The sequence below is a fragment of the Mus caroli genome, chromosome 4 (assembly GCF_900094665.2).
Source record: "Mus caroli chromosome 4, CAROLI_EIJ_v1.1, whole genome shotgun sequence".
Classification (NCBI taxonomy): Eukaryota; Metazoa; Chordata; class Mammalia; order Rodentia; family Muridae; genus Mus; species Mus caroli.
In genome coordinates this window covers 86,833,089-86,851,396 of record NC_034573.1, presented here as the reverse complement: position 1 = coordinate 86,851,396, position 18,308 = coordinate 86,833,089, and the positions used below count along the sequence as shown (strand labels likewise).

The 18,308-nt window shown below is 38.5% G+C and overlaps 1 protein-coding gene across 1 annotated transcript in view; it reads left to right on the top strand.

The window, feature by feature from the left end:
- The window catches only part of Plaa (phospholipase A2 activating protein), a 32,673-nt gene extending 24,805 nt beyond the window's left edge, over positions 1-7,868 (top strand). The window contains exons 11-14 of the mRNA XM_021159280.2: positions 1,336-1,404; positions 2,470-2,571; positions 5,135-5,299; positions 7,130-7,868. Of these exons, the coding sequence (XP_021014939.1) occupies positions 1,336-1,404; positions 2,470-2,571; positions 5,135-5,299; positions 7,130-7,692 (899 nt within the window). The 3' untranslated portion in view covers positions 7,693-7,868. The remainder of the gene's footprint in view (positions 1-1,335; positions 1,405-2,469; positions 2,572-5,134; positions 5,300-7,129) is intronic.
- Positions 7,869-18,308: the final 10,440 nt, after the last annotated feature.

Here is an 18,308-nt window from a genome sequence, read left to right as displayed (position 1 = left end):
CTGACTGTGAGCATCCACTCCTGTGTTTGCTAGGCCCCTGCATAGTCTCACAAGAGACAAACCCTGCCTGTTTTAAGAAACAAGACCATCAAAATGGTAATCCTAAACCGGCTTTAAACAGGACCCCACTCTTTACTGATGAGAGACAAGGATTTTTTTTTTTTTTTTTTTTTTTTTTTTTTTTCAAAATATCAGGAGGACATTTAGGTCATCAGCATTTATAACTAGTATTGCTGCTGCTTTTTCCACTTTACCAGCGATGTGAAGTTAAAAGATGAAAGAGTCCCTCATGAGGCTCACAATTTAAAGTTCTTAATTCTTTTCCTTATTAATGTATGTAGCAGTCGAACTTTTAATGTTTGTTAGGATGATCTGGGGAGCTTGTTTAAATTACTTATTTTAGTATTCTGGTTGGCATACACTTAAAATCAACAAATTCATTTCCTCTGTCATTATTATTATGTACATTTTTTGTTGGTTTTTGCTTTGCCTTTTTTGTCTGTGATGCCTTGCTTGTGCCATCTAGATTATATGTAAACTTAGGAAGTTTTCGTCTTCCTTCCCTCAGGCTGACAGAGGGCTCTGAACATCACAAAATTCTGTTGGTGCTCTGCATCTAGTATTCATGCTTCTGTCTGAAGTAACACTGCCAAAAGTACAACCTGAGATGTGGCTAGGCTGTTGTTAGAGCATCCCAGACACATGTTTAAGTCTTTCTGATTGACTCATGCACCAGCAGCTAGTCCTGTTCTTTTTCCTTAGAATAAGAGATTCATATATCATCCATTATTCATATATCATTGAAGGAAAAAGGCCATTTTCCCACTTCAATCTACTTATGTTTTGCAATTCACTAAACTGCTATAATTATGATGTAAAAAGCTAGTTTATTTTGTCACTTGAAAAGTTTTATGTGTAATAATTTTAAATTATTTTGTTTATTTGCCATGGGTGTTTTGCTTGCATGTATGTCTGTGCACTGTGTGCATGCAGTACACTGAGAAGCCAGCCAGAGAGAGCAGCAGATCTTTTGGGGCTGGAGTTAGAGATGGCTGTGAGCCACCATGTAGGTGCTGTTAATGAGCCATCTTATTGAAAGCCCAGGTCCCCTGGAAGAAAATCCAGTCATCTTAACCATTGAGCCACCTCTCCAGCCCCAGGAATTACTTTTTATCGATCATGTGATGACCTTCCTGATAAGCAGCTCACTGGAGGCATTTTCTTAGGTGCTGTTTTGAAGTGTGACCAGTGGTTTCATCGCTAGGATAAGGAAGCAATGGTTAGGCTTTATGATGTGTACTTACCTTCATTCATAGGACTCTTTTTGCACTGTAGGTGCTGGGCGTTACATGCCAGGTTCTGCAGGTATGGACACCACCATGGCTGGAGTTGATCCATTTACAGGTAGCTACTTTAAAGTTCTTTTTCTTTTAGATTTTTTTTTTTAAATTGCATTCAGACTTTTCAGGCCTTAGCTCAGTTGTTGAGTTCTTGCATGAACTCAACATGAACACTGCCTTGACTTTGATCTCTGATGCTGCAGAAGAAAGTTTTGGGTTTGATTCTGTTAATTTTAGCCCTGTGTCTTCCAAGTGCTGGAACTAAAGGTGTGCACAAGCACATTTAGCAACAAAAGACAATTTTAATTTGAAGTCATTTTATTCCACTAAATATTATTGAAATCTCAGTTTGTTCTCATTTGTTAGTCCTGGGATCTCTCTTTGGAGTGTGACTGTTCTCAACCTTGTTATGTAGACCAGAGAAATCTAGAACTTACAGAACTCTGCCAGCCTCTGCCTCTTGAGTGTTGGGATCAAAGGTGTACACCATCACACTTAGCTATTTTGAACCATTTTGTCCGTTATCAAGTAACTGAGTTTAAGTTAACATGGATAATTTATGAAGAAAATTATGCCACTGTCATTTGGCATAACCTATGAACCACATGAGAAAAGAGTTGTTAGCATAGTATTCAATTAGGAGAAGAATGAAGGTTCAAAATTGTTTTTTTGTTTGTTTGTTTGTTTTTTAAGATTTATTATTATATCACTGTCTTCAGATGCACCAGAAGAGAGCGTCAGATCTCATTACAGATGGTTGTGAGCCACCATGTGGTTGCTGGAAATTGATTTCAGGACCTTCGGAAGAGCAGTTGGTTCTCTTAACCAACCACTGAGCCATATCTCCAGCCCCGTTTTTGTTCTTTAACCAGAATATTTTCAGTTGAATATGAAGAGCCAAATTAGGAAATATGACATGAAAAGGCCCTTTCCTAAATCTTCTTCCATTTCCCGAACCAGAAATGATTACATTAATAAACACAAGTACTATATAGAAGTTTGTGAATGGCTTAAAGATGGCTCGTGTTATTGCGTGCACATGTCTCAGTAGTTGTGAGAACATAGTCAAGCATTTAGAAGAATCTTACTTTTTAGTATGCCTTATGACTTTCCTGATCTCTGTAAATAGGGAATAGTGCCTACCGATCAGCTGCATCTAAAACAGTGAATATTTATTTCCCCAAAAAAGAAGCTCTTACCTTTGACCAAGCAAACCCTACACAAATATTAGGTAAGTCTATATTCATATTTTTTGCTTGCATATTCAATGACCATTAGAGATGCTCTCAAAACTTAATCTTCCAGATGCCAGGATTTGCCTACCTAAACAGAGACTTACAGTGAGACATTTGTTTGTTTATGTTTATTTTTAAATTTACTTTATGTATACTGGTATTTTGTCTCCGTGTATATCTATGTGAGGGTGTTAGATCCCTTGGAAATGGGGTTACAGAGAGCTCTAAGCTGCCATGTGGGTGCTGGGAATTGAAACTAGGACCTCTGGAAAACAGCCAGTGCTCTTCCCTATTGCACCTTATCTCTAGCCTCCTTGAGGTATTTATTTTCCAGCTGTGTTGACTGCAGTCTAGTAATTTCACCTTAATGGATTCTAAGAAGCTTTGTACAAATATAAATGTTTTATCCTGACTTTAATAAAAAAATGAAAGTCCTGCCCTCAAACTCTTATTGTTGTTTGGGTTTGTTTGTTTGTATTGGATTTTTTAGGTTTTGGGGGTGACAATGAATGAATCTTTAAAAAGAAATCTTTGAAAAATAAAGGTCATAATTTTTTTTTTTTGGTTTTTTGAGACAGGATTTCTCTGTGCAGTCCTGGCTGTTCTTGAACTCACTCTGTAGACCAGGCTGGCCTTGAACTCAGAGATCCACCTGCTTCTGCCTCCCAAGTGCTGAGATTAAAGGAATGAGCCACCACTGCATTTTTTTGTTTTTTTTTTTAAAGCAGGTTTTTATTATGTATCACAGACTCACTCTGACTCCTGATCTTTCTGCCTTAGCTTCAAAGATGTGTGCATCTTTGTTTCTAAATGTTTCTTGACCTTTTTATTTAGCCTCTTTTCTCTTCTGTTTTTTTGACATTTACTGTGTTGCTTTTCTTTTATCTAATTATTCTTATTATTGATACTGATTTATATGGTTTGGAGTGGGTGGAGAAGCAGGGAGGATCTGAGAGGAGTTGGGGAAGGAGAAACCATATATTATTTTAAAAATATGTTTTCAGCTGGGCGTGGTGGCGCATGCCTTTAATCTCAGCACTCGGGAGGCAGAAGCAGGTGGATCTCTGAGTTCGAGGCTAGCCTGGTCTACAGAGTGAGTTCCAGGACAGCCAGGGCTACACAGAATAACCCTGTCTCGTAAAATCAAAAAAAAAAAAAAAATGTTTTCAATTTAAAAGAAAAAATGAGTGTCCTGTAGACAGAGGCAGTGTAAAGTACTTGTTGCCATGCCTGAGCAGAGTTCAGTTCTTGGGACCCACATGGAGGAAAGAAAATGGACTGCATGTCCTCTGACCTCCATACCTGTCCAGAGTCAACAGTTTATTGTGAACCCTGCACCTTGTGTCTGGAGATCCTAAAGCTTTTAAAATGATGAATAAAAACAGGTACTAGGGGTAGGTGTTCTTAGCATTTAGGATGATGAAGCAGGAAGAGTTTAAGGGTAGCTTGAGTTGTATATGAAACTATCTTGGAGAAAGGGGGCAGCGATGGTGAGAGAAACTGTGCTGTTTGCTTTGATTGCTTTTCTTGTAGTTTTTCTCAAATTGAAGTGAATAAAGAAAATCTGTGACTGTAAATTACTTTATCTCTCAGTCACAAAGCAGATGGTGACAAATGAAAAAAGGACTGTACCTAGACATAGATATAAAGCAAATATTTTATTATTATTATTATTATTATTATTATTATTATTATTATTTATACTGGTACCAGGAGCATTGATAGGCCATAATACTTTGACCTAAAAAGTTAATGCACACTTAGGCATTTGTTAATTCTACTACAAATCTAAGAGATTTTTACATTCCTTAAATGTTGTTTCAGATAATTTGCCAGTTTTTAAAACTGTAGTACCAAATACAAGTGAGATAGGTTCAAAGTCCATTTGTGATTGTTAAAAGATTTGTGAGTCTGAGACTGGCAAGATGGCTCAGCAACTAAAAGTACAAGCTTGATGCCCAGAGTTTGATCCCTGGAATCTGTGTGGTGAAAGGAGAGAATTGATGCCTTAAGAATATTTATTTCAGCCGGGCGTGGTGGCGCACGCCTTTAATCCCAGCACTCGGGAGGCAGAGGCAGGCGGATTTCTGAGTTCGAGGCCAGCCTNGTCTACAAAGTGAGTTCCAGGACAGCCAGGNCTATACAGAGAAACCCGGTCTCGAAAAAACCCCCCAAAAAAAAAAAAAAAAAAAAAGAATATTTATTTCTGTACACACACACACACACGCACACACACATGCACATACATACAAACACCATACACAAAAATAATAGATAAATGTTTTAAGTCATTGTGAATTTGGGGAAAATAGGAGGTGACTTAACTTAAATATACATAACTTCCTATTGCTTTGGAAGACAGATTGGCTCCAGAGCAGTACCTGAATGTCTGGAAAAACAGGTCAAGTCAAAACCAATGTGGTCACCGTTCTTATGCTCATAGACTCAGTTTATGGTCTTTGATAATTGCCAAGAAGAATGGTGCTGTACAGAGAGTTTTCCTGAAAAATGTTGTCTAAGTTCAGTAGGGAATTTTGAAAGATTGATTTTGGTTTCTAGGAAAACTGAAGGAACTTAATGGAACTGCACCTGAAGAGAAGAAGCTAACTGAAGACGACTTAGTACTTCTTGAAAAGATACTGTCCCTGATTTGTAATAATTCCTCAGAAAAGCCAACGGCCCAGCAACTTCAGATTTTGTGGAAGGCTATCAACTGGCCTGAAGGTAAATAAGTAGTCTTCAAAATTTAACCAAGAAGTTTTTATTTCTAACAAATTACTGATATTCCTAGATTAAATAGAAGTTAACCTGGGTATTTCTCATTTAGATGATAGACAGTTGCACAGAAAGGCTTTGCCACATCACTAGAGTTCATAATTATAGCCTATGAGAATCTAATAGTGTATGTTTGGTATTCCTTAACTGAAAGTTAGGAACCAGGAATGTTTTAGAATTTGGAGATTCTCAAAGTTTAAAATATTTTTATTGACTTTACTGATTGATTTTTGGGTTTTCAAATTAGATACCTAATGCTAAAACATTTGAGATTTGAGATTTTAGGATTTAGGATTCTCAATCTATACTACAATGATCCCTGTACACACAGCAGTTTGTGAACTCTGTCATATTGTCTGATCTCTTTCAGACCCTTTGGCCTATTTTATGTGTGTATAGCTGTGTTGCCTGCTAGTATGTATGTGCACCACATGAGTGCTTGATGAATGTAGGAGTCAGAAGAAGGCAACAGAACCCCAGGTGCTCCAGTTAGAATGGTTGTGAGCCACCATGCGGGTCTTGGAATTTGGACCTGGATCCCTGTAAGAGTAGTTAGTGATCTAAATCACTAAGCCATCTCTCAAGCCTGTGGTTTATTTTCATGACAGTAATTTATTGGGGGTTAAAAGGCTGCTTTCCTTTCCTACGAAACAGCCACTTTAAAGATTTAACTGATGCTTTGGCTGTTTATTGTGTTTCCCTATCTCTGTATTTCCTTTGAGTGGCAATTAGACTCTAGCTTACTAGGGTTGTTTTATTCTAGTTCATGTGAAGATCTTTTATACATGATGGTGCCTTTTGTTTTTGTATTATGAAGCATGTAATGTCCCATTTTTCTTAGACTCAAAGAAGGACTGTTCAATAAATGTTCAGATGACATCTATGTGGCCCTCAGTTACAAAGCTCTACCAACTTATGAGGATCCTTTCAGCATTTGTTAACTGAAATTCTTCTTTAACTTTTCCTTTAACTCTATAGCCTAGTTATCAAATATTTAAAATAAGCCCTTGTAGCATTCATTTAACTCATTGATGGCTTAGCTGTGTCAGACTATTTGACAGTGGAGAGAGTTGCCTCAGTTTTGAAATGTATAGCAATCAATGTAGTCTGTGTTGTGGTAAATATTATTTGGGGGTTTCTATCCCACCTTAGATCATTTAATTCCCAAATAAAAGACACAAACCCTTTATATTCACAGTAAGCCTTAAAGCTCTAGAGCTGGGCAGATATCAACTCTTTATGCTATTTTGTCTATTTCCTGTTACTGTCAATAACCCTGAGATATAGATACCCCTGCCATGTTCCTCCTGGGTCTCTCCTACTCCAAGTGGCCAGCCCTCATGGCTGTGCTTCATGATCTGCCTACCCCATGGCATCTTTAGACTTCTCACCTTTCTTCCTCATGGTGTCTGCCTCAGACTACGAGCCCAGGATCAGAAGCCCCACATACCTCTCTTCTGCCCAGCTACAGGCTCAAGCATCTTTATTCAACAAATAGTTTTAAATTAAGGAGCCAGATTCAAAGCATCACTTGGTATACATGAGGATCTCATTGGGGTTGTCATTGGGGACAACCACATCTTGAGGGCCAGTATTTAGCATTAAAATACATAGCAACAGACCAAATCTCAACACTGTGCAAATATAAAAATAACATTTTTTATGTATTCTAAAAATGATTGTTTTGTAGTGGGAAAATAAAGTACATTTGAATAATAGGTATAAGGAATTTTCTAGATTTTTTTTTTATACACATTAATGAATATTTCTTTTTAACAGACATTGTCTTTCCTTCACTTGACATTCTTCGGCTATCGATTAAGCATCCCAATGTGAATGAGAATTTCTGCAATGAAAAAGGAGACCAGTTCAGCAGCCATCTTATCAACCTTCTGAACCCCAAAGGAAAGCCAGCAAACCAGCTGCTTGCTCTTAGGACTTTTTGCAATTGCTTTGTTAGTCAGGCAGGACAAAAGCTCATGATGTCCCAGAGGGAGTCACTGATGTCACATGCAATAGAACTGAAATCCGGGAGTAATAAGAACATTCATATTGCTCTGGCTACGTTGACCTTGAACTATTCTGTTTGTTTCCATAAAGACCATAACATTGAAGGGAAAGCTCAATGCCTGTCAGTAATTAGCACAATCTTGGAAGTTGTACAAGACCTAGAAGCCACGTTTAGACTCCTTGTGGCTCTTGGGACACTTATCAGTGATGATTCAAATGCTATACAATTAGCCAAATCTTTAGGTGTTGATTCTCAAATAAAAAAGTATGTCTCCGTATCAGAGCCAGCTAAAGTAAGTGAATGCTGTAGACTTATCTTAAATTTGCTGTAGCAGTAGAGAAAGGAAGCTGAGGGGTTTTCTTTTTTGTTTTGGGGGTTTTTTTTTCCACATTTTACATGACTGATTGCAGATGTTTAAGAAGAAAGAAAGGAAAATTGGATTAAGTTCAGATCTTGTAGAGTTGTGTTGAGGAGAAACAAATTATAAATAAAGTTTTTGCACTGATGGTTGTGAGGTTTTCCTGTGTAATGGAGTAGATTTTCAAGGGTGTAGAAATGTTAAAAACTATAATAACAGCACAATTACAACAGCATTTTCTTCCTTACCTTCACCACTCAGGAGAACACAGAGGTTCTATAACCTGTTTCTGATCTATGACATCTTGTTCAGTTGACTGTTCTCTTTTGTACATTAGCTTCTCCACTTTCACTGTTGTATTCTTTCAATAGCACTGATGCATTTCAAGGTCTTCTTTTAGGATTTACTTGAAAAATCATTTTAATTAAGTTTGTTATAAATTGTAAATTGGTAGATAATAATTTCTTGAGCCATTTGTAAATAGAAAGTGTCATCTTTCATGGTTCAATTTTACATGAAGAAAGCACATTGGTAAGCTGTTACATTACATATCATTTCAGACAACTGAGGCCTTAAATGAGTATGGCTTAGGACTTTCTTACACTATATGAGGTAACTTCATTTTTTCTTGTTTTGATATCTTACAAGTTAAATCGTTTCTTTTATCCTTCACCATTTGAAGTAGTAGTGTCATCTTTCATTTCAGTTTTGATATGATTATGTACATGTTGATCATATTCATTATTTCAAAGAGAATATTTGGATTTTTTTTTTACTTTTACTAGACAATTGTGTAAGCAACAATTATCAGACTTTAAAGTAAAAAACCTGTCATGTGAAATTAGTATTTTTAGTCCCTGGAATGGTCCAGGTATTACATTGCTATCTAATTCTCAAATCAGCTTTCTTTGAAAAGTGGTTATTGTGCTTCTGTTTTCAAAAAGAAAGGTAATAGAATAAATTATAGGAAGGTTAAACATGAACATAAAGGCACGAGTACTCCATGTAGTCTAGTCTACACAGAGCACTTGCCATGATGCAGCTTCCTAGAAAGCCACAGATTTGTTTCTAAATATCCCAGCAACTAAAAACAAAGGAGGAAACATCCTTTAATTGAACAATTCATTATGTCTATGACAGTGCTGTTTCTTCTTTCTTTTTTGGTTTCTCAAGACAAGGTTTCATTAGCAGCCCTGGCTGTTCTGGCACTCACTTTATAAACCAGGTTGGCCTTGAACCCCGAAACCTGTCTGCCTCTGCCTCCTGAGTACTAGGATTAAAGCCACCACTCCCAGCTCAGTCCCTTTTCTTAAGAAGTGTACTTATATTGGTATGTGTATGTGTGTGCCTTTTGGTTTTATTTGTTTTTCGGTAATAGGGACCACACCTGGGTGCATGTTGGGGAAGGTCTACTCACTGGATTACATTCCCAGTTCCAGGCTTTCGTCTTGATTATGGAAGAAATGGTTTTATAAGGACTTTGTTAAAAATGGTGAGCAGTGATCTCAACATTGCCATTATGGAGAGCCATGGGTTTCCTGACTTAATGCCATATCACAGTCTAAGAAGAACACATTTTTTTTCCACTAAGGGGAAGAAGATTCCGAGTGTTGAGATTAATACAGGAAAGAACTTGTAGAATATCAAAAGGGAGTGAGGAAATGTAAATAGGGGATGTGTGCTTTACTGAGTATTAAATTCCAAGTTCCTTGTGTGTACCTGAACTTTAAACTTTATGTTGCTGGTTCATTTATGTACTCATACTTTACCTGTATTGAATTGAGATTTAAATTTTTATATCAGAATTAAATGGTAAAAAAATCATCCTGGTGCCATTATAATACTTGGCTTGTTAATACATCCATTCTAGCATGCAATTTTAAGTACAATTTATGTTATATTTTGAAAAGCAGGGTGGGTATCTTTGGAAAAAGGATGGATGTGGTCTTACTTAAAACATGAGTTCACTCTTCAGAATGTAAGAGGTGGCAAATTGTAAATACTTTTGTTTCTAATCACTGGCTTTTTTATAACTTTTATTTGTACAGCCTAACAAAAACATAATCTCACTTGAACCTGTCAAATGGTGGTTTACATATTTTGTTTTTCTTTAAACTTTTTTATAGACCTCTTAATGTTTTCTTGAATATAAAAGAAATAAACATACATTTAGTAAATCATACACACATCTTATTGACTGTAATCCTACTAAGTAGAAAACCATTCTTAGTTTTATACTACATTGACATGTCTGTAAATGTGCATTTTAATTTTTCAAAAAGGGAGGTATTGGTCAGAAACTTTAATATACCCATTCTCTATTATCTGAGACTTTCCTGCTTTTGATTATCAAGCGATGCTATTAAAGATTGCACAACAGTCTTTACCATTCCCTTAGGAATATATTTTATGCATGAAATTGATGGACCAAGTTAATAGGCAATTTTGGATTGATGTCTGTCTAAATCAACTCCACTGGGACAAATACAGGCTAGTGAATTTCCTACTGTATTTTCAACTACATTATACATTCAACTACAGACATACATGATGTCCCTCTCATAACTATTGTTTTTATCTCCTTATAAATGCTACTGCTGTGGTTTTCTTATGACTAGCTGCGTTTGTTTTACTGGTAATATATCACCACACAGCATTATAGTTAATTTTTTTTTAATCCACTGCAGTTTGACAAATGATGGTAGAAACATAGCTAAAGATAAATCTTTTACAAAGATAATTTTGGAGTTAAATGTAGGTTACTTGGTACACAGCATTTTATGAAGAAGTGATAAAATGAATAGACAAGTGTTTGATGTGTTATTTTTCCTTCAGGTCTTTAAAGGGTTTCCTCCTGCATGTCTTAAGAGAGAACTTAACTACTCAGGATTAAGACTTACCCAGGGGCTGGAGAGATGACTCAACGCTTGGACACTTGTTGCATTTACAGAGGACCTGGGTTCAGTTTCCTATACCTAATGGTGGTTCACAACCATCCATAACTCCAGTTCCAGAGGATCTGATCTCTTCTGACCTTTGTGCACCAGGCACAAGCATGTTGGACATACATCATACATTCATACATTCATAGATATATACAGGCAAAACCTGTATCTGCAAAAAATATGTAAATTTTAAAGTGTTACTTAGTTGTATTAAAATATACTTTCTAGGGACTGGAGAAATGGCTCAGTGGTTAAGTTTGTGTTCTGCTTTTCTACAACTTGAGTTTGAGTCACAGTTCACAGGTGGCTCACAACTGCCTGCTAACTCCAGATCCAGAAAGACTGGATTCCTCTGGACTCTGTTGGCTCAGCACTCAGGTGCCTATGTAGACCCACATATCTACGCATAATTTAAAAGTAATAAATCTTTAAACTTTCTAATTTTAATTCCTAATGCATTTTCTGTAACAAACTGAATAGTTTAAGTATGATTATAGATACAATACCGAAGACCCTTTTTAACATTTTCCCATGAGTTTTCCTTTAATATTCATAAAAGTTACAAAAAAATTCAGTGAACCTCTAAGGACTTAAAGCTATATAGTACTCCTTGACATGGAGTTAAATCTCTTCCCAAATCTACCACTACCTCAAGTTGAAAACACATGTTATTATACTGAACCTGTTAAACAGCAGCTTGAGACACTGGAGTACTGATTCCTGTCAGGTTAATTTAGCTGTCCTGCATTGCCTCTGCTTTCTACAAAAGGGTATTTTAACTAGATACTGCTATTTGAGAAAAGCTTAAAATCTAGTTTTCTTCTGAGTGGCATTACTCTTGTGCCATCATAAAGTCTATCCACTGCTGTCCAAGACTAGATCCTACATTTTCACCATGTTTGCTTTCTCTATACTTTAAGACTGCATAAATTGCAGATTTCTCATCAATTAAACACTTCAATATAAATCCCTGAATACAAGCATATTTACACATTTTTGAAATTACTTATTTGCCCTAATATCACTCTTGCTTTAAAAGTACCTACTCAGAAAAAAATCATCAGGATTTATGAGTTGTAGGCATGTATGTAATATTTCTTACTCTAGAATAGTCCATCTTTTAAAGGTACTGTCTTTAGAATTCTGACTACTATAGAATTTGAAGTAGCTCACATGCTAAAACATTTCCTATAGCCCTTCTGTATTACATATTGTTTAATAAAATACCCTACAACTTAAAGGTTTGAGATAATGTATTATTACCTAGCTTACCCAATGGTGCCTTGTGTGCTACAATACAGACTTGCAAGGCAAATGTGCCCATTGGGGCAACGGCAGTATGGCTCTTCCAGAGGTAACTTGCCACTCTGATTGTATCTCAAGTCCACCTCACAGGAAGGAATTTATGCCTGGTATTGTAAACCTGGTCAAAAGCCTATAACTGAAGCAGTCATAGGTCCCAGTGGGGAACCTAATACTGTTGTGTTGCTAAATGGACATAAGGCCAAACAGGCTATGTAGAGAAGTACTGTTCTCAACCTTGATCTAAGAAGCTTCTTAGTGAAATGCAGAGCCTAATGGCTGCTCGAGGTGCTGAGCACAGGTGACCATTGCATACTCATCTCTAAAGAGGATATCTTACCCTGTCTAAGGCTTAGAACATAGTAGGAGAAACAGCAGAAAGAATCTAAGAGCTGGATAATGGAGGGCAGAGCCAGGAAAGACCACCTTTGAGCATGCGAGGTCATTGCAATCACAAACTCAGCTGCTGTAATTGATTACCTTCAGTGGGCCTGCATAAGATTGAGCTTGTCAGCATTCAGTCATGACTTGGAGAGGGCCTCATTGATAGGTAATGGGGTGGGAGTGGGGAAGTCATTGCATACAGTGGGAGGAACTTGAAGGGAGGGGAGGACTGGGGACTAAGATAAGAAAGGATGGGGGAGTGCATATAATTGGAATATGTGTGTGTACCCACATATGTATGCTAAGTCACCATTGTATATCCAGGTCTAAACAGACTATATATTATTCTCTCCAAGGCTTAGAAATAAAATTGTCAATACAGTTGAAAAAAACTTAAAAGACAGATGGAAGTCGGGCATGGTGGCGCACACCTTTAATCCCAGCACTCGGGAGGCAGAGGCAGGTGGATTTCTGAGTTCAAGGCCAGCCTGGTCTACAGAGTGAGTTCCAGGACAGCCAGGGCTATACAGAGAAACCCTGTCTCGAAAAACCGAAAAAAAGAAAAGAAAAGAAATAATGGCCTACATAAAAGAATATTTACCTTGACTCAGCTCGAAGGTACGCAGAAAGGCTAGTTACACCCATTTGCAAAGTAACTGGAGTCCTGAAACATGAAAGTCAACCCAAGGGTGACACCTTGAGGGAGTTATGGTTACAAGCAGCAAGCTTGTCATACATTCCTCTCTTGTCACAATCAGGAAATCACTCATCAAAACCTGGGCAGTAATTTTGCTTCCTTCCCTTCCTAGGTATCAGAGGTTGGGGACAGGCAGGTCCTGAGAGCTCTCTAGCTAGAAACAGTGAGGTTCTGGTTCAGTGAGAGACTCTTAAGACAATAAGGTGGAGAATGATACAGGAAGCCATCCAATATGTAACTCTGGCCTCCACACATGCATGTCTGGGCAACTGCACCAGCACACACAGGTGTGAAGGGGGTGGGGGAGGAGAGAGAGAGAGAAAAGGAAAGCGGTGGGGAAGAGAAGATGGAAAGTGCCAATGTAATTTGGTGACTACCCCTACTCCTTTCCAACTAATAACTCTCAAAGACTTTTCAAGAGAAAAAAACGGACAAGTCCTTTTAAAAATGAATCTTCAGCTTCAACAGCTGTGCTAGCTAGTTTTGAATGTCAAGTTGACACAGACTAGCGTCATTAGGGACGAGGGACCCTCAACTGAGGAAATGTCCCCACCAGGTTGCTTGTGGGCAGCCTGTGGGCATTTTCTTGATTAATCACTGAGTGGGTGACTCCATCCCACAGAGGGCAGTGCTAGGGTGCGTGGTCCTGCAATGTATAAGAAAGCAGTTGAGCAACCCAGGAGGAGCAAGCCAGTAAGCATTCCTCTATGGCTTCTGCATCAGCATCTACCTCCAGGTTTCTACTCTATTTGAATTCCTACTATGACTTTTCTCAGTGAAAGACTGTGATGTGGAAGTGTAAGCTGAAATAAACCGCTTCCTTCTCTAGTTGCTTTTGGTTGTGGTGTTTTATCACAGCAATAGAAACCCTAAGAAAGACAAGAACCAACTGGTGAAACCAAACTTTCTGACCAGACATCCTTTGACAAGAAAAATGTCCTGAACATAATAAAAGAGTTTGCTGTGGCTGCTGTAAAAGGCCAGGGTACCTAAAAAGGAACTGTAGAAAATCCAGATATTAACAGGAGGAAATTAGAAGAGGAACAGGATTTCCTGTTTTACATGAAAATAAAGAAAACACTTTAGAGGGTCTTACTAAGGAAAAAGAAAAGAAAAGAAAATAGCAGACAGAAGAGACTTCCAGGATATTACTGCCAACAATTAGTCCAGTAGTCAAAGGTTGCTTCCTTGTTTCAGAGAGCCAGCAGCCATACAGTGACGTCTCATAAGTTGAAGGACAGTGGCTGTTCTATTTGTATAGCTCATCCTGTAACTGACTACCAATACTGTCAGTAGGCCTGCCTCAGAAACAGAGCTTCCTTTCTCTTTCCTTAAGTCTCTCTGCTTGTCTCTCTACTACTCCTGCCATTGCGTTCTGCAGAGCTTCTTCTCTATGCTTATGTTGCCTGACTGTTTGCTCTTCATGCTGGAGAGAACTCTGAGAAAAACTAACACATATTGCTGATGTTATTTGCTTTATAGAGCAAATGTGTTTTTAAAAATTCTAATAAAAGGCCGGGCAGTGGTGGTGCAGGCCTTTAATCCCAGCACTTCGGAGGCAGAGGCAGGTGGATTTCTGAGTTTGAGGCCAGCCTGGTCTACAGAGTGAGTTACAGGACATCCAGGACTGCACAGAGAAACCCTGTCTCAAAAAACAAAAAACAAAATACAAATTCTAATAAAAACACCACAGGGCGGTCCTTTGTCTCTTTAATGGAAATCAAAAAACAAACAAAGAACCCAAAGCCCTCTCCCAAACTATCACCAACTCAGCAAAGTAAACTGATTACCTAAACTAGGTCCTACCACGTGGCAGAAAGTAATGTGACTAGTCGTTATACAGACAGTCATCAAATATTTGAAATGGCACAAGCTCTGAGCATGTTGTGCGGGGGTGGGGAGGGAATGGTTTCCTTCCCTCTTCAGAACAACCCATTAAAAAATAGTCGCCCACATTTAGACATAAAAGCAATTTTAAAACCTAGCTAAAGCCATCGTTTAAGTTTGATTGTTGTTCAAGAGTTACCATGTATTCCAGGTTTAACTTGAACTCAGTCACCTGACTGTCTCCCAAGGGCCAGGATTACTGTGTATCATGACACTGGGTGGAACAACAAACTTGTTGACTTGCCCTTGCATAATCAGGCCCAGTGCAAATTGTTAAGAGAGAGCTGCTGAGAATGAATGATGAATGAACCATGGAGAAACAATCTTTTTGTTTGCTTGGCTTTAGGTCACTATGTAGCCCAAGCTAGCCTCAAACTTCAAACTTGATATATTTCCCTGACTGTTCACCTCCCCCTCTCTCTCTCCACCTTTCCCTCCCTCCACACATACACATTACACACAATATACATATGCATACACACTACATACACACTACACATACTGCACACTACACACATATACACATACATTACACACACCACACACATACTACACGCATACATATATATTACACATTATATATACACTATACACACACACACAAACAGTGCTTCTATTGCAGGTACATGCCAGGGTACTCAGACCTTTACCAGAAACTAACTTACGGTGTGGCACAAAGAACAGACCACTTCTCCATAGTCCTTCAGCCTACCTTCTTACAACATGTTCATGTGTTTATTCTTAGGAACCACATAAACTGCTTCCTTATTAGGCTGGGATACTTCTTTTTTTGTTTTGTTTTGTTTTTTGTTTGTTTCTTTCTTTGTTTTTGAGGCAGGGTTTCTTTGCGTAGCTTTGGCTGTCCTGGAACTCACTTTGTAGACCAGGATGACTTCAAACTCAGAGAGAGATCTGCCTACCTCTGCCTCCCAAGCGCTGGGATTAAAGGCGCATGTTACCACCACCCGACTAGGCTGGAATATTTCTTTGTTGCAAAGCCATGGCTCAAAAGGTAGTGGAAATCTTTCCAGAAACTCTGTTCTCTTCTGAAGAGGTCCTTCTGAATTTTAGTTTCCTGGGCCACATGATTTAGTTAATTTGTAACATGGTGAATTCTCTTAGACTGCAGTTATACTTACTCTCCATAGTTTTAAGGACGATGGAAGACACAATGTAACAATAAATCCCAGTTGTTAACAGTGGTTTTCAACTTTGACTGGGCAAAAGCTACTTTGTTGATTTTGCTTAATTAAACTTTGTTCCAATCTCATTTGGAAAAAAATCAAGATTTTTTCCCCTTTGAAATAATAACAGGAAGGCCCATCTGCCTAGGAGAAGGGAGCACATGAGCTAACTCTCCTCCAAGGAGATAGTTTCCACTGCTGGTGAGACCTAAACTTAAAAAAAAAAAAATCCAAGATTTTAATGGGGAGCTCCTGAGGATAAAGATATCATTCCAGATCACAGCTTCCAACCTGGGGGTTGAGTTTACTGGAAGCTAAATAAAGCGCTCCCTCCAGCTTCCTGGACATATTGTTATCCCATCCTGCGTCACTAGGCATTGACTCATTTGAAAAAGGAAGACCTCACTAGAGAGCCTCACTAAAATTGACTACCAGTTCTATTTTTTTCCAATTTACAAGCATTTTTATTGAGATAGGGTCTCTCTATGTAACCCTAGCTGTCCTGAAACTCACTTTGTAGTGAGGGCATGACCTATAGCAGGGTTTCCCATGGTTCACTGTAACCTGATAGTTTCCATTAGAACATTTGATTAATGAACTTGTTCTGTTCTGTGACAATAAGTATTCATTTAACTGCTGCCATGTTGGAACATGATATTTGGAGCAATCTGGGATCTTGTTTCTGTGCAATGGTTTTTCACGCTTAGCTCATAATAAGTAACCCTTACTCTCTTTTAGGTAAGAGTTATGTTTTGCATCGACAGGTTTACAGGTCTGGATACTCCCAGGAATGTGACTCGCCAGTACAAAGCTAGACACTGGGCAAGTACTGATAAAATACTGGAATCATGGATAAAAATGGCTCCATTGGAAATGAAATATATGACTAGAAATATCTCTTCAATTATTAGGAGAATCACTTCTTTTGTCAGAGCTACTTGGGTCTGAGAATGTTCTGTGACTCTTCATCTAGTGCAGTTTTTGTTTGATTTAGACAAGGTGTGTCATTGAACCTGGAATTTAGTAATTAAGCCAAATTCGAAGGCCAGCAACTCCCATGATCCTCCCATCTTTTTCCTTGAGGACGGGATTGCAGGCACAAGCCATGGGACTTGTGCTGTTCAGGCTAACTTCCCTACACATAGCTTTGGCATGATCATGACTGAGTGGAGAATTGAGCCAGAACAGAGACTAACAGGCCTCAGGCAACAGTGAGCTCAATGACAATGGACACTTGCAAGCAGCTTCGGTCAGACAGCTCATTATATCAGGGGAACAAAGCCCATTTAAACCTTTTGGGGGTGAGTAGGAGCTATAGGGGTGCATAACATTGTTGGCTGTGATCAGGGGGCTGGGGATGCCTCACTTGCATAAGGAGGAATTGCAGGTGCTGCTGGGCATGACCTTATAAAGGGAGAGGAAGTTTAACTTGGTAGGCACAGGGGCAAGGGGCATCAATACTACTCCTGTTGATCTCAGGATGAGATGTCCAGGCTTTGGATGCACCTCTCCCCCACTCTTGCTGCAGGCCCCTCCTCTCCCTTCCCATGGCTCCCTGGCCCCACAGACTTGGCTGTTGACTTTATGAACTCAGGTCCTCATGCTTGATTGCCCCAAAACAGATTGTGCTAGTTACAAAGGCGCTTATTTTTCATGCTGTGTGTGGTTAAATGCCCCTCAGGTCAACTGTGAAACTATAAAGGTATTTGAGCTTACCAAAATTGACAGAAGGTCATAGTAACTTTCCAGTTGGCTTGAATTCAAGCTTTGTGACACTGGTAGCTGGTTACCCTAGGAACTGAGTCTCCTTTCAGATGCAGATCTCAGCATTTACGATGTATGCTTGCTGTCTTTCATAAATATTATTGTCTCTCTTAATGTCTTAGAACCACACATAAACTTACTAGAATTATGGATGCTCAACAGCTGGACATGATTCAGGAATTTTTTGTATTACATGACAGAAGCCCTCACTTAGGAGACCCTTGCTATCTAAAATTTAGTTCAGGACTCATAACTGCAGCTTTGTAGGATAACTACTTAGGATCAAGTTTCTAGCAACATGGTAAATTCAGTTCTATTTTTAAAAAAGATTTATTTATTTATTTATTTCATGTCTGTCAGTACACTATCGCTGTCTTCAGATCCCCATTACATATGGCTGTGAGCCACCATGTGGGTGCTGGGAAT